This window comes from Sciurus carolinensis, chromosome X (assembly GCF_902686445.1).
Source record: "Sciurus carolinensis chromosome X, mSciCar1.2, whole genome shotgun sequence".
NCBI lineage: Eukaryota > Metazoa > Chordata > Mammalia > Rodentia > Sciuridae > Sciurus > Sciurus carolinensis.
In genome coordinates, this window is record NC_062232.1 from 413,196 (window position 1) to 439,638 (window position 26,443).

Consider the following 26,443-nt stretch of genomic DNA (forward strand, 5'->3'; position numbering starts at 1 on the left):
TGTATCCAAATCTTTTGACCAGAAAAGCAAAGAGAGTAGCGGCGGCGGCGGCGGCGGCGGCGGCGGCGGCGGCAAGAAGGATTCCATCACCTATCGGGAAGTTTTGGAGAGCGGACTGGCGCGCTCCAGGGAGCTCGGGAGCTCGGAAACCAACCTCCAGGACGTTACGGAGGGCAGTGGCCACTGTCCGGTGCATTTGTTTAAGGACCACGTGGACAATGACAAAGATAAACTGAAAGAGTTCGGCGCGGGGAGGGCCGCGGAAGGTAAGTTCGCAGGGCGCCGGCTCCCGGCCCCTCCCGGGACGGCGCCTGCTCGCCACCCCGCCTGCCCGCTGGGCCCTCGCTCCGCGCGCGCGGGGAGGAGGCCCTCGGCGCCGCGGCTGGCCATCGGCTGGACCCCAAACTCTAGGAATTAACAGCCACAGCGGGGACCGAAAGGCCCCGGCAATCGAGCGTCAGCAACGAGTGGGGGAAGGAACCCACTGGAGTAGCGCAGAGACCCGGAGGCAGGCGGGAAGACAGGCAGCCAGCCAGGCAGGGCAGCTCAGGGGGAGCAGGAGTCCGGGCCTCCCGCAGCCCGCAGCCCGCAGCCGCCTTTTCACGGACCGAGGTTCTGCGCCCCGCAAGGCGAACTTGCAGGGCTGCGGCGCATCGGGCGGATGTGTCCGAGCGCAGGTCGCCAGCAGGGCCTCCGGGCGTGTCTGCCCGCCTGCCTGTCTTCCACGCTCTCCCGCGCACACGCCGTACCGTCCATACGCTGTGCTGGCGCCCGGCGGTCGTCGGCTCCCGCCCAAGAAACCCGCAGCTCTGGGGACGCGCCCGGGCGCGTGGTCGGAGAGGGTCACGGTCCTAGTGAACTGGTGCCCTTTTCCTGGGAGGAAAACTTTCCTCTTGAACCTGCAGGCTTGATTCTGGGTCTGTAAATTAAAACCACTAGCGTGCCCGCAGGTGGCCAGGGTCTGGCCCGGGCTGTGAAGGCCTCGGGAAGCGGTGGGCCGGGCCGAGACCCCGGGCGAGGCTGTCGGAGAGCATTCCTGGGTCCCCTTCGCTCCGCTGCTGTGCAAACCTTCACTGAGAACGGGCAGGGTTGGGGCTGATGAAAATCATCCAGGGGCGCAGGAGCCTGGGGCTCTGGGCAGAAAGTGATTCTCTGACGGAGACATATCCGAGGAATAAAAGGGACTCGATTTCTCAGGAGCACCGACTGAGAAGGCTACTAATTTATTATTATTATTATTATTATTATTATTATTATTATTATTATAAAAGAAATGCATAGGACGTCAGTGACCAGCAGGATCTGCATTGCTGAGGCTCAGAACTGAGGCCTCAGAATGAACTCTCCAGGAAGTCTTCCCGGCTCTTGGGGTGCCTGGTGACAGAGTTCCCGGGAACAGCCCAGCGATCCAGGGCATGACTGACAGGCTCTGCGTCTTTGACCTTGTTGGAGCAGACTGCAGACAGAGGCTGAGTTAAAAGCCCAGGAACCTTGCAGCCCACGGCCTGGGCCTGCCCGCCTTACCTGGGGTCGGTCCCCACTAGCTGCCTCACACACCTGGCTCTGTCATCCACAGGAGAGACAGAGCTTCCCCTCGCGGAGACCAGCTTGTGGTCTGGGTGCTACTTCAGGCCTCCATTTAATTTCAGGGACCTATGCGGCCACTGGGCTTCCCAGAGGCTGAGCCTTTATGCCTGCCTGGGAGTGGGACCCAGGAAAAGGGTCACTGGGTAGCGTCCCAAGTGCTGTCAAGCCCTTTCTGAAAGGAGGCGAGGGTTAGACACCAGGGAAACCGATAGAAATCTCCCAACGACTCTTTTCCCTTTGCTGAATGTGCAGAGAACCTCCTGCCCCCGCTTCCTACCCCCAGGGAGGGCTGAAAAGCAGACCGGGTTTGGCCAGATGGGAGTCAGATGGAAGTTTGGGACACTCTTGGCCTCCTGATGGGAAGCCTGGGTTTGGGGGAACAGCATGCTTTCTCCCAGGCAAGTCCAGAGCCCTGCGGATTTTACAAAAAACCAGCCTCGTTTCTTGGAGACCTGGAAGGCCTGTTTCCCAACTGGGCTCCGTCCTGGGGTTGAGGTTTAGAGAGGAAGGGGAGGGAGGAAGAAGCAGGCTGTCTCCGGGAGGGGGGTTTCCCTGGATAAGAAACGGGTTGCTTCTAGGAGGCAAGAGAGGCCTCCGAATCTAAGTTAGGGATAAGTTCCCCGTGCTTAGAAGCTTCCAGGGAGGCCTTTTAGAAAGATAAAGGACTCAGCGACTGATACCCAGGGCAGGGACCCGGGAGAGGGAGTCAGGCACCAAGATGTTCTTTCTCTACAGATGCTTGGGGTTTGCAAGTTTCTGGGCTGTCGGGACTTCTGAGGGGTCCTTTGCTGCTTTGAGACATTTCAGAGTTGAGGTCTTTGGAACTGCTTCCGAAATGCCAGTCTCTTATTCGTGACACCAGGGGACAGCTAATTAGGGCACTGGGGGTGCTTTTTGCCGGTGCCCAGCGGGCCCTATGATCAGGGAGATAGAACACAGCAGAGCAAAACAGAGGGGTGTTGAGGCCGCGGCTCACAGCAGCCTCTGCCTGGATGGGGGCGGGAGTGGCTTTTATTTCAAGCCCCTGAATTCACAAAAGTGGGAAGGCCAGAGGGAAGTTCTGGAGCAAGCATCGCTGGAATGCGGATGCTCTTGCCAGTCACCCAGCCCCGTTCGGCCTTACCCAAGCAAATCCAAACCTGCTCCTGATTTCTGGACACCAGAAAAGTGACATTTAGGGCATCCTGGTGGGAGAAGGGTGTGACGGTGTGTGGAGGAGGAGGAGGAGGCCCGGGCCTCCTGGGGGCTGGGTTCGCCCCCCTGTTGCGGCCCTGCCTTCGGGCAGGAGGAGATGCGCCCGGGGCTGCGCCTGGTCCCACCGCCCCAGCCCGGACAGAGGCCAACTCGGCCGGCGCCCGGTGGGCTGAGCTGCCGCCCGGGGCAGCGGCTTTCCGTGGGTCCCTCTGGGGCGCCCACACTCGGGCGATTCCTCCTCGGCTTCTTTGCTTTAAAAATAATATTTAACACCACAGTCTCCTTCCAAAAAAAAAAAAAAAAAAAAAAAAAAAGGGGTTAGGCTATGTCAACAGAGGAAAGTGGATAATTGAGGAAACTATTCAGAGATTAGGCCAAGAAACACCGTGGTGTTGTTATGCCGGAGTTATTACAAAAGAAGTGTGTCTGTCTGTGTGTGTGTGTGTGTGTCTGTGTGTGTGTGCACGCGCGCGTTCTCCTCTGAGTGAGTTTGGCTGACTTATCGAAGCCGGGGTGCATCTTCTCCCCAGGGTCCCATCCGCAGCCCCTATGCCTAAGGGTTTGCACCAGGTCGCGCAGAGCCGTCCACCCCGCGCCACCTGGCAGGAGCCGAGGCGCGGGGAGACGGCGCGGGCGCAGGGGCTGGGGAGCCCCGGCGGGGTCAGCGACTCCGGGCCGCTCAGCCCCGCGCCCTCCGCCCCGCCGCAGGTATTTACGAGTGCAAGGAGAAGCGCGAGGACGTGAAGTCCGAGGACGAGGACGGGCAGACCAAGCTGAAGCAGCGGCGCAGCCGCACCAACTTCACCCTGGAGCAGCTCAACGAGCTGGAGCGACTCTTCGACGAGACGCACTACCCCGACGCCTTCATGCGCGAGGAGCTCAGCCAGCGCCTGGGGCTCTCCGAGGCGCGCGTGCAGGTAGGACGCCCTCCCCAGCGCCGCCGGCGGCTCCGGGGGCCCCCAGCGCCTCGCCGTGCAGGAGCCTCCGGTGGAAAGGCTGCCAGAGCGGCCTCCTGGAGCCGCCCGGGCCTCCCGGAGAGCTTCGGCCCGAGCACAAGTGCTCTGGACACTGGGGTCGCCCTGCACCGCTAGCACGTCCCAAACCGGGCCTCTGCGTTCGCCTCCTTCCCCTGCTAGGCCCCGGGTCCTCTCCAACCGCGGGAGCGCGGAGGCCGCGGGGAGGGCGGCGAGGGGTGGGCGGTGAGGGGCTCGCTCGCTCTCGGGCATCTTGAGGGAGCCCCGCTCCTGCCCGCGCAGGGTCGGATTAGCCCGGCGCAGGGGCGCGGGGGCTGTCTGGTCGCGCTCCCGGAGGAGCGCATGAATTCTTGATGCCCATCTGGCAGCCCGCTCGGGCGGGGGCCCTGGTGTGCGCCGCACGTGCGCAGAGGCGACGCCTGCGCCGGGAGCCGCTCTCGCGGGCCTTGCAGACCTTCCGCCCGGGTTGCTCCCGTAGTTGCTGGGCGTGCAGGGTGCAGTGGAAATGCCACTCCGGGTCGCTTTGCTCAGGAGCTGTGGGTCCCGCCAGGGAGGTCCACCTGGGCAGCTCCAATTCTCTTTCTCCTGCCTCAAGTTGGCCTCTAAACTGGACAGAAGGGCTGCGGAGGCAGGGAGGTCCACCTGGGCAGCTCCAATTCTCTTTCTCCTGCCTCAAGTTGGCCTCCAAGCTGGACAGAAGGGCTGGGGAGGGAGGGCGGGAGGCAGAGAGAGTCAGTATCCTCAGGCCCTAGGGACAGGCTCTGAGTAAATGAAATTAATATTGCCAAACGGCGGAGAGTGGGCAGGTCCAGTCAAACCAAAGTGTTTTGAAAGAACAGGTTTCCGTGTCCGTTGAGGAAGGGGGGGTCAACAAATTCAGGCACCACTTTCCCCGCATCTTATTTCCAAAACGAAATTGCAAACGCCGTGGCGAGTGTTGTCCCGAAATGTTTAATTTAAAAAAAAAAAAATGTTTTTCTCACCGCGGGGATTCCCTTCCTCTTTTCTGTTGCTACGGTAAAAAGCTTTTCTTAAAATCAAATAAACAACCCCTCCCCCTAGGCATCTTTGGCTGGACTCTCCCTCCCGTGCCCATCACTGTCCTTCCTGGGAAGAGCCCCCTCCCCAGACCAATCCGTTAGGAGCATCTATGGCCTCAGCCAGGGAAGAGGCTGGGCCTCCGGAGAGGGGCCTTGGGCTGCACACCCTTGCCGAGGAAGATGGATTAGGTTGCACCCTATAAATTAATCAAAAGATTAAACTTTTGCTTAAGGGGACTTCAACTTTTATGTCATCTCCTCGTGTCTGCCTGGGATCTGTAATAATCTCCCGAGCCTTGATGTACTGTTTCTATAAAAATAAATTACTTGTAATTTAATTCCACACTATTTCTTTCAGTAGTCTATTACTGAATCGCACCTTAGCACAGAGGTACCAAGTTGCAGAGAATTGGTTCTTGGGTGTCTGCAGATCTGCAGCCCACCCCGAAATCAAGGGCAGAGCAGTGTGGGTGGGTGGGCTGGGGCGGTGGGAGGGGGGGCCGAGAGCAGGGTAAAGAAAGGGCTATCGATCCAGGGCCGAGTTAAAATTTAATGACCCTAAATAACAATAAAAACAAACGCAGGCAGGGCGGGTACCAGACGTGGGTTTTTCTATTGGCCACGGGGAGAAGAATCACGTAATAAAGAGTCTGAGTGGCGGAAAGTGTCCATAAAAATCAATTAGTGGAAAAACTCGCAGGGCGGTGGGAGTCGTGGGGGGGGGGTGGGGAACGGGAGGAAAAAAAAAAAAAAAAAAAAAAAAAAAAAAAAAGAACGATATTTTCATCCTGCCTCTGAATCCTTCGGTAATCCTTCTTGGTACAGCCTGTCCCGTGTTGTTAAAAGATAGAGTTTCAATTTAGTGTGGAAATTTGCTGTAAATAAATTGCGTGTCCTATGGAAGCGAGTCCTTATTAACCTTTTATTTTTGTGTTGTACTGGAAACTCATATCGCCCAGCTGTCAGGTTTATAATGGAAACTTATGAGACCGCGGTGAGGGGCAGGCGGTAATTTAATTACAACAAATATCTTTGGGTTTATGGCACCGAGCTAAATTAAATGTCATTATTCACTGTCGGTAATGGAAATCAAAAGGAAATCAGATTACATCGTTTGTGAAAGAAATCAGCAGTGGTCTCCGTAATGAAGCAATGACTGTCCAAAGCAGTGTACTGCGCTTTACTTAGCATATTCCGCCTTAATTGGAATTGATCGCAAATCACCCCAAGACTGATTTATTATCGCTTAATGCAGCGGCTAATTCATCACTTTTATTCTTCATAATCTTATTTCTTTCTCCCCCCTCCCCTTCCTCTGGCTAAAAGGAAAGTGAGCTTTTGCTTTTGCAGGATTTAAATTCTGGTTTTGAAAAAAAAAAAAAAAAAAAATAGGCCTTTCCAGGGGAGAGCGAGCGGCTGGGGCGCGTCCGGGTTTGGCAGTCCCCGGACTAGGATCCCGGACCCCCCGAGGAGAGCGGCGCGGGCCGGCCTGAAAGGGATCCAGTCCCCGGGGGCTGGGGGTGGGGAGGAGACCGGCCAATGGAGCCCTGGTGTGTGAATTTGTGAATTTCGCGTCCAGACTGGCAGGAGGTGGCTGGCTGGCTGGCTTGCTTTCTGTTTCTCTCTCGCTTGCTGTTTGGGAAGCACTTTGCAGAGGAACTAGCAAAAACTTTTCCAGGTTCCGCCGCTGCCTGCGGGGACCGGCTGGCGAACGTTCTGGAAAGTCAGTTCCATCGGCTGGTTCCACGGCTCAGCTGCTTGCTTGCTCTTCCTCCCAGGAAGGAAGGCGGTTCTTAAGCCCCAGGGTCTGGAAAGTTCTCCTTTCCTTTCTTCAAGACTCGGGGTTCCCCTGGCCACGCATTCAGCGCGCGTTTTTGCCCCGGGCAAGGCCTGAGCCCCCCGGGTAACTTGTGGCGGTCGAAGGCCGGCTTTGTGCTAATTATTCCGCGTGGACAGTGACTGTCCCGGAGGCCGTGAAAGGAGGGCAGGACGAAGAAGGCCAGTTAAGGAAGGCCAAACGATTAAAGGCGTGTGTGTGTGCGCGTGTGTGTGCGTGTTGGGGGGCGTGCGTGTTGGGGGACGACGTGTGCATTTCCTGCGGGAACAGACCAGATGCCCTCCGTTCGCCACAGGGGCCTCTTTGGGGAGCAGCGGAGCCAGGAGAAGAACGACAGTGGGGGGGGGGGCTGGGAGGCCGTTGGGACCCAAATCTTCATGTCAGGACTGTGACTTCGGCCCAGCTGGAGAAGGTGGTACAGCCCTTCCACCCAGACCTTTGACAGGTCGCCCCTACTGTGAGCTCGGCCTTAGGGAGGCTGGTTGTGGGGGGTCCCCTGGGTAATGCTCATCCCTCTTGATTCCCCAGCCCGCTCCTCCAGGGCTGCCCGAGGAGGGACCACAGGGCACGACGGTTCTGGGCTCAGGGTGCGTGTCCACCTGACTCTGGTGGCTCCTCTCAAAAGTCCTGTGCAGCTCCGGGTAGCCTGGAGGGTGTGTGTGTGTGTGTGTGTGTGTGTGTGTGTGTGTGGGTGATGGCCACCCAGACTGGGCCCCTTGGTCTTTCTCTTCAATGCCGAGGTCTCACTTAAGGGGGCGGAGAGGGGCAGAGGGTCCAGCCCCAGGTGGACCAGGAGGGGAGCCCTGGCTTGGGAGGCCCTGCCCGGCTCACGCCCGGTGGGCCTCTGTCTGTTTGGTCCTCAGGTCTGGTTCCAGAATCGGAGAGCCAAGTGCCGGAAACAAGAGAACCAGATGCATAAAGGTGGGTTGGGGCCCGAGGGTGGGCGGGCCGGGGGCGCCTGGAGGCCTGGGTGCTCACCGCCCCGGTTTTCCCTTGCAGGCGTCATCCTGGGCACCGCCAGCCACCTGGACGCCTGCAGGGTGGCGCCCTACGTGAACATGGGCGCGCTGCGAATGCCTTTCCAACAGGTAGCGGGTTTGCTGCTCCCGAGTAGCGCGGGGACCCCTCCCCCGCCCTCCCCGCCCTCCCCCGCCCCACCCCCTCCCGCCCCCGCGGGCTTCGCGCCGGCTCGCAGAAGAAAGCCCGCCGCTTTTACAAGGGGACATTATAGACGCTTTGGCACATATTAAAATCAGGCCGTAAAACTTCAAGAGTCACCTTGGGGAAGGTAGAAAACCAAACCCAAGCACACTTTCACAAAATTCAGGGGGGCGAAAGAACACGAAAATCCCACCCACCGAGCCGCCACCTACCCGGTTACCTCCTGGAGCCGGGCGGGCGGAGGGGTTTGCCCGCGCCCGGGGGTGGGGCTGGGCTCCACACTCGCCCCCTCCTCATCACCCCGCCCCCAAGCCCGAGGTCCTTTGCTGGCGGCCACTGCCAGGCTCCCGGGCCCACCTTGGGGCTGGGGAGCGCGCAGCAGCCGCGGGATCCCTGGCACGGCGCTGCCAGGAGATTGGAAGAAGGCCAGGGAGCGCCAGGATCCCCAGGGCCCGGTTTCGCCCTGGACCAAGGATGGGTGGACTGTGGGGCATGGGAGTGCAGGGCAGGAGGCCCCGTGTCACCTGGGCCCGCACTGGGGGCCTCTTGCGCTCCCCACTGCACAGTGCCAGGCCTTGCGCGCCCTCCTGGGCCCCAACCTGGAGGAGGGGAGGGCATAGGGAGGTCGACCAGGGGTACTCTGGCAGGGCCACGGGCAGTGGACACACGCAACTGTTTTGTTCCAAGAGGACAGCCCAGGTTTATATTTGGACATGTTTGCGGGAGGGGCAGGAGGGCCCACCAGTCTGGCTGTGGCTTCGGCTGGCATGCGAGGGTGGGGGTGAGGTATAAATAGGCATCAGGGAAACGGAGCCTCAATTCTACCACTCGGGGCGAGCCCGGCGGGAAAGGCCTCCTGGGCGGGTCCTGCGCAGTGGACGGCCCCCCACCCCGCCCCCGCCTCTCCTGGATTCCAACTCTCCTCGGCGCCTGGGCCCATCTACAGGCCCGGTGGCCAGAGATGCTCCTCCTGGCCGCACCTTTCCCCAGGACAGCCACAGCCTGTCCTCTGCCCCACGTGGCGCCTGTCCTTAGGCCCCCCTGGAATTGGGCGGTCCAGGTCGGGAGGCCTGACTGCGCTTCCCGGACTCCTTTCCAGAGCAGGTCAAATCTGCTTCTGGGATGTGTCAAGGGGTCCCCTGGGGCTCCAACTGGGGAGGGGGACCAGTTGTCAGCCCAAGGCGCCCAGACTTGGGTCTGCCCCAAGCGACCGGTGGCCACAACGGAACGTGAATGTTTAGAGGACATAAGAGGTTCCGTGGGCCCGAGAGGAAAAGTGGGCGGTGGTCCCGGATGCAGGAGAACGGGGGAAAGTGGTGCTTGGGGTCTGTCGGGCGGGAAGGCCCACCCTCTGCCCAAGGCGCGTCCTGACCACGCTGCGTCTGCCCCGCAGGTCCAGGCACAGCTGCAGCTGGAAGGCGTGGCGCACGCACACCCTCACCTGCACCCGCACCTGGCGGCGCACGCGCCCTACCTGATGTTCCCGCCGCCGCCCTTTGGGCTGCCCATCGCGTCGCTGGCGGAGTCGGCCTCCGCCGCCGCGGTGGTGGCCGCGGCGGCCAAAAGCAACAGCAAGAACTCCAGTATCGCCGACCTGCGGCTGAAGGCGCGCAAGCACGCGGAGGCCCTGGGGCTCTGACCCGCCGCGCGGCCCCGCGCCCAGCCCCGCGACCCCGCCCGCACTGCGTCCCGCACTCGTCCCTTCCGAGTCCCCCCACGGCCGGCTAGACGCCCCGGAGCCAGGGCGCCGGCCCTGGCCAGGTGACCTCCCTGTTCCGGGCCTCCTGGGAGCCCGCGGCGGGCCTGGGGAGGGGGCCTCCGGGGACTGCAGACGCGCAGCGCAGCCAGATCCCCGCTGGGACCCCGCGGAGGAGCGAGCCGGCGACTGTCGGTGGCGCGCCCCGGCCCTGCCCGCGGAGTCCGTGCGCCCTGGGGCCTGCGCGGAGCGGAACCCCGCGGCGCCGCGTCCTTCTCCGCTCCTGTCCTTTGCATGCGGCTAACTGCACACCTTTCGGAGGATCCTAGAGTCTCTGAAACAAAAGGTTCTGGGGCTGGTCTGCACTCCGGATGTCCTCGCTGAGGGGCCAGCGATGTATTCACGGCCATGATCTTATTCACCCGGCTTGCTGAAGAACCCGTGCGGATCGGAACCGTGGACCTTGGCATCCGAGGCAGGGGTCCGCCCTCCTCCACGGCCCCCACGCCCCGCCCGGAAGGCAGCAATAACGCACGGATCCCGTCGCCCGGTGGCCGGGAGGGGTGAGAAGACCTCCTGTCCCACGTCGTGACCTTCGGGGCACCTGCGGGAGGAGCGCCCTGTTCCTCATGCCCTGTCCCTCACGGGTAGCCCCGAGACACCGGAACGCATTGGGATTCTTTGTGCCATAGATTAGGCGACTTTATAACTTTTGCAGTATTTGATTCCCGAATTGACTTTTTTTTTTTTTTTTTGGGTTGCTGTTTGACAGAATTCAGATGCAAATGACTTGCGTAAGAGACGGGGGCGTGGTTTGAAGGCGTAATACTGAGGCGGTATTAAACTTTAATGAAATGCAGCCAGGTGCAGAAAAAGTGCAATATTGTAAATATTATAGATTAAAAAAAAAATTAGCCGTGCACTCTTGAAGCATATGGACATTACCTCGTCCTGCATGCTGCGGGTCTGGCCATGCTGGGGGTGGGGAGGGGAGGCCGTGGAGGGGTGGGCATTGCCAAAACGAGGGGCCAGGGAGGTCGCCCTGGTCCCGGTGAGGTGAGCTTGAGCCACGCGCACCTGAGAGGAAGGTGCCTCGGCGCTTGGGTGCCAGGGTCCGAGTTTGGAGCCCAGCAGCTTCGCTTGCGGGAGGGAGAGGCCTGGAGGGGGTCTTGAGAGGGTAGTTGCAATAGCTAGGCAGCCCGCACCCCCTGCTCTGCTTCTTCTCTCTCTCCCCAACCCCAGATCCCCTGGCTTTTATTCCCCCCCCCCCCCCAATGCATAAAACACCAAATAGCAACTTGTCTTAGCCGCTGGCAAAGAGGACCAAAGCTGCAGGTCGGGCTGAAGGCACCTGAGTCCCTGAGGACCGTGTTGCATCCTGCCCCAAAGAGGGAGCCAGGACTGGCCTTGTCTACCTCGAAGACACATCCGCATTGACATTTTTCTTTTTGCCTTAGTTTTCTAGGCCTGTCCAGAGGGCTCTGTCCACTCTCTTGTCCCAACTGGCCATCCAGCCGGTACTCCCTATACTTAGCTCTCTTTCCAAAAGGAAGGGTTTGAGATTTCCAAGATTTGGCCTTGGCGATTTTCTTCTCTCACTCCTTGATTTGGAAACATCTCTCAAAAAAATAAATAAATATATATATATATATATATCTAGATATCCCCCTTCCATGTAAGAGGATGCTGTCTATCTTGATGCTGAGCGGAAATGTAGATTTATTTGGACAGGTCTCATTTGTATCATCTGATACTCTTTATACAAACCAGAAGGCCCTTCCACATTTAAAAAAAAATTTTTTTTTTTGAGATGGCAGTAGTGTGTTTAAGTAGTGATGGAGAGAGGATGAATATCAAGAGGGTGTTTTTAAATCACAGAAAATCACCTCCCGGGCCACCAGGCATGAGAGAGGATTTGCTTTCATTTTTGAATTTTGATTTGCGAGATTGCGTGGGGAATCCTTAACTCCTGGCACTAGGAGCTGTGGGGGAGAATTCAGAGGCCACCGCTGCACATCTGGAATTCTTTCTGTCCACCCGGGAGAAGCTCGTTTTTACCTCAGGGTCCCGTTGGAGGGCCACCCCACCCCGGGTGAGAACTCAGTGCTCCTGAGCAGAGAGATGGGGAAGCAGGTCCTGGGCAGGAAGTGAGGTTGGCGGAAGCCGCGGACTGTCCTGGGCCAGACCGGAGAGCCTCTGCTGAGGGGCGGCCTCCTCAGTGCCTGTTTGTGTTGGAGTTAACAGGGAAAGGGAGCCGGGCCTCAGCCTCCCTGCCTCCCAGGATCCCCAGCTGCTGCTGGGACTGGCTCCCTGGGCTGCTGTCCCTGCAGAGGCCGGGGTCCCTCTGCGGGTGAACAAGGGCAGGGAGCCAGCCTGGGGCTCCCCCGTTTCAGCTTCGGCTCTCTGTCTGGAGACTTCAGCTGGATGCTACGGAGGTGTCCAGCAGGCTAGCCGGCCAGGGGCTCTTCGGCCGGAGGCCAAGGAGGGACGGCCAGCCCAGGGCTTCTTCATCCTCTGCTCCTCCTTCCCTTCCTTGGATTTTTTAGGCTGTGGGCGGACAGCTTGGCGGTGACCTGGGTGGTCTTGGTGTCCCCCGACCGGCCACCTCAGCCTGAGTTTTTCTTGTTGGGGTGGCCCATGGACCCTGATGTGGGGTGTAAGAAATCAGATTCACGGGGTGGCTGTCTCGCTGTGGTCCTGGCCCTACGTGAGAGTTTGTGGGTCTGTGGACGTGAGCTGCCGGTAGAGCCTGGGGCCCGTTTTCTTGCTCTGGATTCTCCACCGGCAGGTCCGGGGCCACATCCAGCAAGACGGCCAGAGCCGTGGTGGACGCTGGCTTCCTTAGCAAACGCGGCCAGCCCGTGTGTTCGGGATGCCGATGGCCCTGTCCAGCCACGTTTCCTTGACGTCCTTGTGCGGGTAAAATCGACTCCCCACAAATACACCTTTGTTTTCCTCCCCTCTCAAGACCGGAAGACCTGCCAGCCGCCTCCTCGGGCCAGGGCGTTGGACTTACCGGGTTTCAGTCCTGGATTTAGGTGTCGGATTTACCCGATGGGACGCAGTCTGTGTGCTCTGTGGAGCTGAGCCACTCGGCTCTGCTGAGCGCGGGAAAAGGTACCTTTCTAAGGGGACGAGAATGTTTTGCAGCCTCTGTGTGGCCAGGCGTCCAGCCCCACGCACACACACGCGCGCACACACACGCACATACACTAACACACACGCACACACACGCACACACACACACACGCACACACACACACACACATGCACACACACACATGCACACACGGTGCCGTGATACACCCATGTGCCAAATCCCACTCCTGATCCTTTAGTTGACCACGGGGCATTTATGTTCTCCAGGTGACCAGTCCCCCCTCGCTGGGAGGCTGCCTTTGGAATCACGGCCTGTCCTAGGGGGTCACCTCCGGCCCTGCTCTGAGCTCCAGCACACCCCGCATGCACCCTTCTCTTGGAGGCCCGAGCCCTGAGCGTCTCCGTGCGCTCCATCCTTCCCGGCCCAGGATGCAGGAAGGCTGTCCTGCAGGTCAGCACCGCCTGCGTGGTGCAGGTGGAGAAGCTGGTGACCCCCCCCCCCGCCACCAGGAGCCCAGGGCCCCTCCCCCCAGGTCCCAGGACCACCCTAGACTAATTCATATGATGCAGGTTATTTTTCTTCTTTTTTTGATTCTTGGGCTGCTGCCAGTCTCCGCTAGGCCTGCGCAGGGGACCAGGATCCACGTCGGGTGGACGGGCTGGTCTCGGGTGCCTGCTTTATGTTGCAGGAGAACATTCGCACACGTTGGAAACGGCAGCCAGCTCAGAGAGGGTGCGGGTTTGGTGGGGATTTCGTGGGTAGCCAGCAATGCGCGCAGGCGCGCAGCGCAGACGCGCCTGGGACGTGCTATTTATGGGGCGGCGCGGGTTTCCGGGCCCACCGCCCAGGGCCCGGCCCGCGGCGCATGCACGTGTGCGGCCGCGTTATTTATTTTATTCTTTCTTTCTGTCCTTGCTGAAAGTTCCTACATGCGTGCTGTTTTAATTAGCCGGAGTGTAAATTTGACAGCGCTTGGCATTTATTTTTCTATTTCTTGAGGCGCTGGCTTCCCTCTCCTCGGCCCCCCACCGGGCTCTCTCCCAATTTATGAGCAACGAGAATGATTCATGAGGTCGCCGCCGGGGTAGCTCCCGAAGCCCTCAGGACCTACCAGGATGGCTAAGGCGATAATAATAATAATAATAATAATAATAATAATAATAATAATTAATATGAACAACTTGTCTCCAGACCCCACGGGCTGCAAACCTGTTATCCCCCTGCTATTTTGGGGAAAGGCCTTTCCCGGGATTTTTTTTTTTTTTTTTTTAAATTTCTTTTTCTCCCCTGGCTGGTCGTGCATGCGCCTGGCTCCTGCGTAACCTCCCAGCCATAGCCGTGCGTTTCGTCTGACCTTGTAGTTTGAATGTACATCTTGTAAAACGGAGATATAAATAAACATAAAGATTTGTACTCAAGTGTTCAAAAGATAAACTGAAAGCGCACCTCGCTCTCTCGGCCACCCACCCCCGAGGAGGCTGCAAGGAAGCCCGAGGGGGCTCTGGCCTCCGAGGAGAGCCAGGGCCTGGGTGGGTGCAGGTGGCCCGGCGGCCGTGCACCTGGTGGGTCCCCGGGCCTCCCCTGGCGCATCGGGAGGAGGTTCAGCCTCCTGTCCCTCCTCCTGCCCCCAGGAGCTGCATGCTTGCTCAGGGACAGGGCAGGACACCAAGCCCGGAGTTCGAACCAATCCGGGTGCTGGGGCCCCTCTTCCCCGACGCTCCAGCGGCGCTTGGGCTGTGAGATTTTCACTTCCGTCCACTGTCTGAGCGTGGCACCATGGAACATGGACATTTTTTTTTGCTTTTGCTTTTATCTCCCGTGGGAAGGAGCGGGAAGGATTGGCGTGGGCCGCCCTGAGCGCTGCTGGGTTCCGATCAAAACTACAAGTGCCAGCAAAGGTGGGAGAGTGGGAATGGGTGCCTCAGACACCCCCAGCGGGCGGGGAGACCTGTGGCTGGTGGCTGTGGAGCCTGGACAGGTGACCGTCTCCCATCCCGAGTGGGTGGACGCGGGCTCGGGAGCTCAGCTGGGTGTGCCGGCTCCCGGAGACGCTGGAGAGGCCCCGGGCCCTCCCTGCAGACTCGGCTGCTGGTCTCGTCTTCCCGGCTGACCGATGGGCTGCAGGCTGGAGCCAAGCCCAGAGCTGCCGAGTCCAGGTCTGCTGTGCGTCTTGCAGGACGTAAGAGGGTGCTCCCGGCTGCCTGCAGAGGTGCCAGGGCCATGGGCAGGAGGGGAAGGTCCTCCAAGGTCCCAGCTGACTGAGGGTCTCTGATGGCCGTCCACGGTGCATCCGTCCCAGGTCTCCAAAGAGCCCTGTGCTTTGGGGACAACTTGCGTCAGGGGAGATGTAAGGGACACAGTTGTTTCGTGGTTGAGAACACCGTAAATACCCAACGTGGGTATTGATACTTTTCAGAGGTGCTTCTGCATAGGAACAGCCTCTTGGTCACGACTCGGAGGAATACACCTCTGCTGCAGTTCTAAGGAATCCCTGTCTCTGTTGCAATAAGGAATCTCTTTCTCTGCTGCAGTTCTAAGGAATCCCTGTCTCTGTTGTAATAAGGAATCTCTTTCTCTGCTGCAGTTCTAAGGAATCTCTGTCTTTCTTGTAATTTTGAGGAATCTCTTTGTTGCAATTTTGAGGAATCTCTTTCTCTGTTGCAATTTTGAGGAATCCCCTGTCTCTGTTGCAATTTTAAGGACTCTCTGTCTCTGTTGCAAATTTGAGAAATCCCTGTCTCTGTTGCAATTTTAAGAAATCCCCTCTTTCTGTTGCAATTTTAAGGAATCCCTGTCTCTGTTACAATTTTGAGGCATCCCTGTCTCTGTTGCAATTTTAAGGAATCTCTCTGTTGCAATTTTGAGGGATCCCTGTCTCTGTTGCAATTTTAAGGAATCCCCTGTTTCTGTTGCAATTTTAAGGAATCTCTGTTGCAATTTTAAGGAATCCCTGTCTCTGTTGCAATTTTAAGGAATCTCTCTTGCAATTTTGAGGAATCCCTGTCTCTGTTGCAATTTTGAGGAATCCCTGTCTCTGTTGCAATTTTAAGGAATCTCTCTCTTTGTTGCAACTTTGAGGAATCCTGTCTCTGCTGCAATGATACAGAATCCCTTTCTAAAACCAACCACGTCCCTGCCCGTGCCTCTTCAGGTCCCCTCTCGGCCTGCTTGAAAATGTGCGGGAGGATTCTCTGCCCTCTCTCTCCGAGTCTTCTGTGGGTTGTCTTAAGAGCTCTTCCCAGGATCAGGACACACTTTTTGAAACACGATTTCAACCCGACCAAGCGAACGCACTTTCAGACAGGATGAGGCGGGCGGGAAGCTCCCGGATAGACCTGTCTTGCACTCAGATTCCTGAGTGAAACCTCTTCTTCGCCTCCCGTTTTCTCTCCATACGGTTCTCAGGCTCCTGCTGGTGCCTGACTTTTACGCCTCAAACCGGAAAACCCTGGGATCTAAAGGAAAATGCAGGGAAAGCAAGCAGCACACAGAGATGGGCTTGCCGAAGCCACGGTCCGTGGAAGTCAGTTGTTCGAGAAAATCAAGTCGTTTCTGACTCCCCGGCCTATCCACCCCGAGATCCAGGAGAGGCCAGAGGCTGATGAGGCCGGTCCTCCCAAGAGCAGAAGTCCCATTATCGCGCCCCCGATTTGGCAAATTATTATTATTATTTTTTTCCAAAAAGTGAACTTATTTTAATCTCTTTTGTTGAAACTTCGAGAGATTTCCTTGGAAAGACAGAAAACTACAGAGTGCACATTTAACTGCATGCTTTCAGTCAGAACCTAAAGAGGCAGGGAGATCCTTTTTTTCTTTAAAATTCATTTGTTTGGAAGTTACTTGAAGTAAAGAGACTTTTTCCCACTCGGTATCTTGGTATCTTATTTGCTTAAAATCTTGGTTTTCTTAAATGTTCTAACTTCTCCTATTTTTATTTATTTTATTAATTTATTTTTTGGCAGCTTAGTTTGAACCCAGGATTGCTTAGCCACTGAGTCACACCCCAGTCCTTTTTGTATTTTATTTTGAGACGGAGTCTCCCTGAGTTGCTGAGGGCCTCGCTAAGTTGCTGAGGCTGGCCTCCACCTTGCATCCTCCTGCCTCAGCCTCCGGAGCCACTGGGATGACAGGCGTGGGCCACCGCGCCCGGCTACCTTCTCCTATTTCTGATAGGCTTTGGGGACAAGACCCACACTTCTCTTTGTTTTGGCAGAGATGAGCCACGATCACAGGGTGCACACGGGACACAGCCCGGCAACAGCTCCCAAGGAACACGCGGTCCTGAGCGGGCGCGCAACTGCGGCTCCTGCTGCGTCTCCAGAGACGCACGGAGACCCGCCGCCCACCGGGCACCACCCAACCACGGCGGGACGTGGAGGGGCCGTCGGGTCACGTGTGCGCGTCCTGCTGAGCCGCGCCCGAGACGCGCTGGGTCCGGACCCCCGACCGCGCCTCCGCCTTCGCTGCAGGCCTGGGAATCCGACGCGGGTGGAGGACGACCACCTGTCCACCGAGCCCAGCAGTGGTCAGCGCTGTGTGAGGACCGTTCTGTGAGATGACCAGGCTGGGCCACCTGCCAGGGGTGTGCAAGGCCAGGGGCGACCCAGGGACCAGTCACGGGCATCTCTAGGTACCAGTGCCAGGGTGTCTCCCAGGGAACCGGGCAGCAGGTGGCCTCCGCAATGGGGACAGAGGACCCATTCTGCCGACAAGCAGCAGCGGGGGTCCCAGCCCAAGTTCAGCTCCTCCAGGCGGCTCCCACCTCACGCCCCCGGTCACCCCGTATCCATGCAGGACCTCAGGGGCCACAACCAGCTTCCTGCAGCCGCCACGGGCTTGCGCTGCGGGTCTGCTGGGCCCCAAAACGCAGCTCTAAGGGACGGTCACTGCTGACCCAGGGCTGCTGGGCCTCCTCAGAGGCGATAGGAGATGTTGAAGGACAGGGGTGAGTGTCAATCAGTCTCGGGTACCTGACTGCCTCTGCAGAGACCCCGTGTCCACACCAGGTCCCCTGCACAGGTTCTGGGTCCAGATGTGGACAGGACCAGCCTCTTCCCATGGTGTCCAGCTGCCTCCACAGTCTCCAGAAGGATCCTTCCTGCTTCTCCAGCTCCTGGGCTCCAGGCAGCCCTGGGCTGGTGGCCCCAGCCCTCCAGCCTCTGCCTCCGTCTCCACGTGGCTCCTCCTCTGTGTCTGTGTCTCCTCTTCTGTCTCTTGTGAGGACACGGCCATGGCCTCAGGGCCACCCTGACCAGGAGGAGCTCCTCTCAGGGTCCTGCACTCACTGCCTCTGCAGAGACCCTGTGTCCACACCAGGTCCCCTGCACAGGTTCTGGGTCAAGATGTGGACAGGACCAGCCTCTTCCCATGGAGTCCAGCTGCCTCCACAGGCTCAGGGAGGCTCCTTCCTGCCTCTCCAGCTCCTGGGCTCCAGCCTCTGCCCTCCAGCCTCTGCCTCCGTCTCCACGTGGCTCCTCCTCTGTGTCTGTGTCTCCTCTTCTGTCTCTTGTGAGGACACGGCCATGGCCTCAGGGCCACCCTGACCAGGAGGAGCTCCCCTGGGGACCCTTCTCTTGCTGACGGATGTGGAGTCCTTTCCCCACTTCCTGGTCCTAGGAGGCAGGAGACCTGTCACTTGAAGACTGTCAATCAGCGTCTGCCGCCACCCAGCCCTGGGCTGGTGCGGATGGCCCTGGGGTTCCCAGGGTCAGGACTGCCCCTCCTGCCCTGTCCCTGCTGAGCCGGGCGGAGCTGGGAGCTGTCACGTTCCTTCATTCCAGTGCAGCCGGGGGAGGAGACAGGCTGCGGGCATCGGCCAGGCCGCCGTTTCTCCCATTTCCACCCTCATGACGGGGAAACTTGCCGGGTCTGATCCGCTTATTAGACACTCTTTGCAAAAATCACTGAGAATTGCCAGATGGTCTCTGCAAAGTGCTCATTTCTGCTTAATAAGGATTTCAAGAAAAAAAAAAAAAAAGGCGGTAGAAAGAAGAGGCATGCCCAAAATACACATCGCCTTGGAGAAAAATCTGCAAGAGGCAAGGCGAGAATTCTCTCCGGGGCAAACGGTGCTCTCGTCCCCGGCTCCGTTTTCCTGTACTTTATTATTATATTTTTTCGGCATCAGGGGCTCACGCAGGCTGATTCTGCAGACGCAGGAGTCAGGGGAAACGAGACTTTAAGTGCAGATTGGTTTTCACGCCCAGGTGGTCAGACAGCAGAAGGGACCCACGCTGCCGTGAGCTCCCTGGGTGGGCGTCTCTCTGCATCTGTCCCGGATTGTCAGGGTGCCAATGACGGCCTCTGTCTTCTGGCGGATCCTGTTTCTGGAGATGGACGGGGAAACACGAGAAGCATTTTTTTCTGTGTGATTTTAGTCGTTAGGGAGAGCCGAGCTCTAATGCGTGCTAACGACCCAATTAATCGTGCTCCCAGGCACAAAGCCCTGCATGATCTTATCAGAATGGGAATTTTTTGCATTACAGCGTGAGTCATAAACCAGTGGATTCTCTTTACTTCTTCTTCCTGGTCATACTCCCTTAGCAATCTCTCTAGAGTCTCTGCATCCCTTTTTATCCCCCAACAACAACAACATCGTGTTTTCGATCACGGTGGATCTTCTTTTTCTGCTGATTTAAAGTAAAAGGAGACGTAACTCGTGTTGTATTTCATGTCCGGTTTATTTACTAAGCTGTGTCAGAGGGCCGATCCTTTTTCATGGCTGAGTAATATTCCACGATGTGGACAAAGCACACTCTGTTCATCCATTCCTCCATCAATGGATGCTGGGGCTGTCTCCACTTCTTGGATCTTCTGAATAATCTCTCTGCGTACAAGTTTTCAGTGCTCTTGGGAATATATTCAGGAGTAGAATTGCTGGGTCATATATGAGCTCTGTTGAATGTTTTGAGGAACTGATACATTTTTTCCCCCCAAACGATGATGCCATTTTATATTCCAGCAAGCAGAACATGATGCCGATTCTCAAAGTCCTTAACTATACTCATTATTGTTTGCCTCTTTGCTTGTAGCCAGCCTAGAAGGAGCAAGTGAGATTTCATTGGAGATTTTCATGACCATTTCTCTAACGAATAAAGATATCAAACAGGTTTCATGGGCTCCTTGGTCATTTGCATATCTTCTTTGAAGATGTCAATTTAAAGTCTCAACTTTAAATTCAGTGATTTGCCTTTTTATTGTTGAGTTGCTATTGTTCTTTATATATTGAGGCTACTAGACCTTTATCAGATTTCTAAGTGTCATCTCCCACTCTATGGATTGTCTTTAAAATTTCTTGGTAGTGTCTCTTGAAGCTCAGAAGTTCTTTGTTTGGATGAAGTCTAAATTGATATTTTTTCCCCCCTGTGGCTCTACAGTTTTCCTGTTGCAAGTGGATTTTCTGGGTTCTTTTGTTGAAAGTCAGTTAGGCACAAATATATGGAATGGTTTGTCGACGCTCAGTTCTGTTCTGTTGGTTTCCCGGTCTAGTCTTATGCCCAAACCACACAGTCTTGATTGAAGTCGCTTTGTAGAAAGTTTTGAAAGAGAAAGGAGTGAATCCTCCAATATCGTTCTTACTTTTCAAGTCAGCTGCGGCTCTTATGGGTCCCTTAAATTCTCATAAAACTTTTGGAACCAACTTGTCAATTCATGCCAGGAAAGAGGAGCTGGGATTTCTCGAGATGGTGGATTGAATCTCTACATCCCTTAGAATTACCGCCTTCCTTCCCGACTCATGAACATGGGCTGTCTTCCCCAGGACTTAGGTCTTCCTGGATTTCTTTCAATAGCATTCCGTAGGTTTTGGTGTGCAAGCCCGTGTTTCTTCTGTTGAATTTACTTCTAAGCATTTTATTCTTTTCATGAGCAGAACCGGGCTTTTTAATTTCATTTCAGGCTGTTATTGTATTCAAAGGCAAGTGCTTTCTGTAGGTTGCTGTGATATCCTGCAACCCAGCTAAACTCGCTTATTTAATTTTTAATCAGCGTGTAGACTCTGGATTCTCTCTGTAAGATTATGTCATCTGCTAAAGGAGAAAATGTCATTCCTTTTCCACTTGAATACTCTATTTCTTTTTCCTGCCTAATTGCTTTGGCCCAAATGCTAGTGCAATGTGGAATAGACATTCTGGAAGAGGACACCCTGTTCTTTCCGTTTCTGGATCTGTTAACATTGTCTTCAGGATTTGCCATTTAAGCGTGATGTCAACCGTGAGTTTTCCTAGATGCCTTTTATCAGGCTGGAGACATTTGAGTCCATTTCTCATTCATTGAGTGTTTTTTTTTTTAATCAGGAAAGACATTGACTTTTCTCAAATGCACTTTTTGCACCTCTTGAGATGATTGTGTTTTTCTTGGGTTTCGCTTTCTGTGAGTTTGTCCTCCAGCACTCGTTGCTTTCTCTGTGATTTTCTATGAGAAAGTCCTCTTGCTTCCTGCACGGTGGTAGCCGCCCCTCTTCTTCTGCTTAGTCCGCTGTCTTCCCTGGTGTGGTTCCTATTTTTATTTGCTCCTGGTGAGGTTTGGCTAAAGCTTTGCCAAATACGTGGATCTTCTCAGAAAACCCACCTCTGCCTTGGCTGGTGTTTTCCCCGGACACGAATCTTTCTGCTCGAATCTCGGCCATTGTGGTCCTTTGTCGGCCTTGGGCTTGGTCGGCTGTTCTAGTTCTCCTGGTTGCCAGGACCAGAGACTCTGCTCCTCCTGTGCTTCCTCCTCCTCCTCCCCCTCCTCCTCCTTTTCCTCCTCCCCCTCCTCCTCCTCCTCCCCCTCCCACTCCCCTTCCCCCTCCTCCCCTCTCCTCCTTCCCTCCTCCCCCTTTTCCTTCATCTCCTCCTCCTCCTCCCCTCCCCCTCCTCCTTCCCCTCCCCCTCCTCCTCCTTCCCCTCACCCTCCTCCTCCTTCCCCTCCTCCTCCTTCTCCTCTTCCTCCCCCTCCCCCTCCTCCTTCACCTCCTCCTGCTCCTCCTCCCCCTCCCCCTTCTCCTCCTCCTGCTCCTCCTCCTGCTCTTCCTCCCGCTCCTCCTCCTTCCCCTCCTCCTCCTTCTCCTCTTCCTCCCCCTCCCCCTCCTCCTTCACCTCCTCCTGCTCCTCCTCCCCCTCCCCCTTCTCCTCCTCCTGCTCCTCCTCCTGCTCTTCCTCCCGCTCCTCCTCCTGCTCCTCCTCCCCCTCCTCCCCCTCCCCTCCTCCCCCTCCCCTCCTCCTCCTCCTGCTCCTCCCCCTCCTGCTCCTCCTCCTCCTCCCCCTCCTCCTCTCCCCCTCTTCCTTCACCTCCTCCTCCTCCTCCTGCTCCTCCTCTTCCTTCGCCTCCTCCCCCTCCTCCTCCCCCTCCTGCTCCTCCTCCTCCCCCCTCCTCCTCCTCCTGCTCCTCCCCCTCCTGCTCTTCCTCCTCCTCCCCCTCCCCCTTCTCCTCCTCCTGCTCCTCCTCCTCCTCCTCCCCCTCCTGCTCCTCCTCCTCCCCCCTCCTCCTCCTCCTGCTCCTCCCCCTCCTGCTCCTCCTCCTCCTCCTCCCCCTCCCCCTTCTCCTCCTCCTTCACCTCCTCCTGCTCCTCCTCTTCCCCCTCCTCCCCCTCCCTCTCCCCCTCCTCCCCCTCCCCCGCTCCTCCTCCTCCTCCCCCTCCTCCTCCTCCCCCTCCTCCCCCTCCTCCTCCCCCTACCCCTCCCCCAGGACCTGCCCTGCAGGACCACATCCTTCACCCTGCAGCCTGCCTTGTGAACGCGCCCCCTTCTAGAACCTTCCAGGAGTCCGAGGTTTAATGGCCCAGGGCCCTGGCCGGCTGACCTGGGCCTCCTGGCCTCTCCTGGCCCTGGATGTTTCTGCAGGGCTGAGAACCGGCGGTCACCTCCCTGCCCTCGTAGGGGCCTCGCTCGGCTGCACCTGGAAGCCTCCCGACGCCTCCCTGTGAAGCAGGCGGAGGCCCCGCCAGCTGGGCACCCGGGAGCGAGGACTCCCTTCCCCGCAGCCCAGACCAGAAGCACCATCCGGGGCAGCGTGGGGGACTCGCCAGAGCCCGGGCTGCAGGCACCAGGCGGCGGAGACCCCGGGTCCCCTTCCCTCCTCCCGAAACCCTGCCCCGTCCTCAGTGCCTCGTCTGAAGCTGGACCTGCGAGCCCTGGGCCTTGACCTCGCCTGTCAATCACTCTCGCACGGCGCACGCGCACTGCGCAGGCGGGGCCTCGCGAGGATGAAGCCGGGCGGGGCGCTCGCTGGGCGCCTGGCCCTGGGCTCCACCCGCAGCTCCGCATGGAACGCGATGCAGGCATCGAGTCGCCCGCGACCCAAGCAAAGGTCAGAGCAAATGCCTGGAGCCCAGTGAAGGCCAGGGCTGGTGGACACGGGCCGGGCAGCCCCGGGAGCGAGGCCCTGAGGCCTCGCCACCTGCGGGAGGAGCACCGGGTGACCAGGAGGCCCCAGCACACCTGGACCGGCCTGCGGAGACCCCTCTGCGCAGTGCCCAGTCCTGGAGGGACGGTGACCACGGGCACCCCCTCTGGAGACCTGCGAGGGACTGGCCTGCTGGGCGGGTGGGAGGATGCACAGCAGCTGGACTGTGACCAGGTGCGGAAACGAGGCCCCGGAGGGACGGGGAGACCGCGAGGGAGAGTCGAGGCCAGCAGGAGGGGCAGGAGGCAGCCTCGGGAGAGACGGAGAGACGCAGAGGTGAACAGAGATATCGGCAGACAGAGAGGTTGAGACCCAGAGGTGTCGAGAGACACAGATTAACAGAGATAGTAAGAGACCCAGAGAGGTCAAGAGAAAGAGATGTTGAGAGACACAGAGAGGTCAAGAGGCAGAGATATTGAGAGATACAGAGATGTTAAGAGACAGTGATGTATTGAGAGACACAGAGACGTTAAGAGACACAGCTATGGAGACACAGAGACATTGAGAGGCAGAGATACAGAGAGACACACAGGGGTTGAAGCCATGCAGCCTCCCGAAGCAGCCTCCGGCGGGATGTGCCCTCAGCACCCCAGGCGCCCGCTCAGCCCGAGGCCCCGCCCAACGCGGGCTCTCTCCCGAGGGTCCCCCCAGCGTCCGCGGAGCTGGCCGGCCTGCAAAGCTCTCCTCCGCCAGCGGCACCGGCGGCCTCGGCCCTTCCCACCCGGTGGAGACCGGAGCCCGGCCAGGCGGCGAGCTGTGGACGGGAGGCAGAGGGAAGATTCGTTATCATTTTTTTCCTACTGATTGGCACCGTTTGGAGAGCTGCGAGTTTATGACGCGTGTGGACAGCAGCCGTTGCCGCTGGCGGAACTTCCCAAGTTGGGTGCGTGGAGCCCGCGCACCATACTATTGCCTGAGGCTCGGTGATTCTGGCTGCTGCCGACCCCTTTCTGCTTCCCGTGGGGCTCAAAATCTAAGGCCGGGTGCAGGGCTTTACCCTGCTGTGCGGGGGACAGAACCCAGGGCCTCAAGCCTGCCAGGCAAGGGCTTACCCACTGAGCCGCACCCCAGCCCTTTTTATTCTGAGGCGGACTCTTGCTAAGTTGCTGAGGCTGGCCTCCTGCTTGCGATCCTCTGGCCTCAGCCTCCTGAGACAGAGGAGGAGCCACGTGGAGACAGAGGCAGAGGCTGGAGGGCTGGGGCCACCAGCCCAGGGCTGCCTGGAGCCCAGGAGCTGGAGAGGCAGGAAGGAGCCTCCTGGAGCCCATGGAGGCAGTTGGACACCATGGGAAGAAGCTGGTCCTGTCCACATCTTGACCCAGAACCTGTGAAGGGGACCTGGTGTGGACACAGGGTCTCTGCAGAGGCAGTGAGTGCAGGGTCCTGAGAGGAGCTCCTCCTGGTCAGGGTGGCCCTGAGGCCATGGCCGTGTCCTCACAAGAGACAGAAGAGGAGACACAGACACAGAGGAGGAGCCACGTGGAGACGGAGGCAGAGACTGGAGGGCAGAGGCTGGAGCCCAGGAGCTGGAGAGGCAGGAAGGAGCCTCCCTGAGCCTGTGGAGGCAGCTGGACACCATGGGAAGAGGCTGGTCCTGTCCACATCTTGACCCAGAACCTGTGCAGGGGACCTGGTGTGGACACGGGGTCTCTGCAGAGGCAGTGAGTGCAGGACCCTGAGAGGAGCTCCTCCTGGTCAGGGTGGCCCTGAGGCCATGGCTGTGTCCTCACAAGAGACAGAAGAGGAGACACAGACACAGAGGAGGAGCCCCGTGGAGACGGAGGCAGAGGCTGGAGGGCTGGGGCCACCAGCCCAGGGCCTCCTGGAGCCCAGGAGCTGGAGAGGCAGGAAGGAGCCTCCTGGAGCCTGTGGAGGGAGCAGCCCTGGGACCCTGGTCTCAGCCTCTGCCGTCCAGGGCTGGGAGCAGATGGCTTCCTGCGGTTTAAGCCCCAGCTGTGGTCACTTGCTGCAGCAGCCCCAGGACACTTGTCCATGCCCTCCCTGGTGAGCCCAGGCCCTCTGGCACCCCTGCCTTCTCTCCCTCTTGCTGTTCCTGCCTCCCTGCTGGAGGCCGGGGACCCTCCCTGACTGCAGTAGGGTCTGCATCCTCGATGGGCATGGGCAGCCGGGGACCAGCAAGGTGGGGGCCAGTGTCCCCTCAGGCCCTGTGCACATGTCGAGATCTCCAGGTGCCAAGCGATCGGCGGTGGGCGTGAGTCTCTTGCTGCCGGCTCTCTCTGTCACTGAGACCAGCCTCCACCCTTGCCTGGAGGCCATCTCACTGTCACCTCCCGGCTCTGCCTTCCGCAAGCCCCTATTTAGGCCTCTGTCTGAACCACGCAGCAGCAAAGCCCCGAGCGGGCTCTATTTTGGGTGCTTTCCCCTCAGTCCGTGATGTGTCCTATTAATATCCCTGATTTTCTGGGACAGATGCAAGATCGAAACACAAGTTCCCGTCTTTAAGGGTTATTGAGGAAATTCAGGATGACGAACATGTTGTGTTGTCGATTCTGTTTTTTTTTTTTTAGAGATTCTGGCTCTTCCAGGCCCAGGGTGGAGCACGCCTATCATCCTGGGGGCTCTGGAGGCTGAGATAGGAGGATTGCAAGTCAGAGGCCAGCCTCAGCAACTTAGTGAGGCTGGAAGCAACTTAGGAAGACCCTGTCTCTACCTAGAAAATAAAAAGGGCTGGGGCTCTCTAGGTACCGTTTGCTGTGCCCAGTTTCTCCATGGGTGCAGATGTGGAATTTCTAAGAAGACATCTCAGTAGCCGGGTCAGTCGGATGCTCGGGTTGCACTCATCAGTATTCGCGAACTCATCTTTGGTCTCTGGTAAGTCCTGGCTGTCGCGTTGCCTGAGCGAAACATCAAACAAACCACTTTTTTTTTTTTTTTTCACCAAGAGCTAATACACTAACGTGCGATCAGAGACAAGATGGAACCCCCAAGCGGAGGCCACAGGACAAAGGACGTGTGGAAAATCGCCAAGACTGTGGTGGGTCTCCCCACGGGGACCCAGGGCGACCCTCCTCGGGAGCAGGACGAGGTGTCTGGAGGTCGGCGGCTGGGGCTTCGTGCTGAGGCTCAGAGGATGTTCTGGAGGCTGCATGGGGAGGCTGGGCTTTGCTGAGGCTGCCTGGAGTTGGATTCTGGAGGGCAGGACGGGTCAGCAAAGCCAGAGCGAAGGAGGTGGTTGCAGAGAGGGGAACAGGCTGAGCTCAGGGTGCAGCCCAGGAAGGGGACCAGGGTCCTTCTACAGAGACCAGAGAGCCCCCTGCCCGTCCACCCTGTGAGGACCAGGAGCAGCGCCATCTGTGAGCAGGAAGCAGCCTCAGCAGCCCCGAGTCTGCCATTTCAAGCATGTTATAGGAAAAAAAATATCACATTGTTGGTGACTTTTGGCAATTTTTTAAGGCTCATTCTCTGTAAATCCACCCAAACTGCTGCTTGCACTAATAGTTCCTTTATTCT

At 57.9% G+C, this 26,443-nt stretch overlaps 1 protein-coding gene across 1 annotated transcript; it reads left to right on the forward strand.

The window, feature by feature from the left end:
* Positions 1–7: 7 nt before the first annotated feature.
* Shox (short stature homeobox) lies at positions 8–9,432 on the forward strand (the record flags this gene model as incomplete). Its single annotated transcript, XM_047536729.1, has 5 exons — positions 8–266; positions 3,490–3,698; positions 7,496–7,553; positions 7,632–7,720; positions 9,187–9,432. Coding segments are annotated over 5 exons (861 nt in total), but the record flags the coding sequence as incomplete, so codon positions are not given.
* Between the last annotated feature and the right edge of the window lie 17,011 nt (positions 9,433–26,443).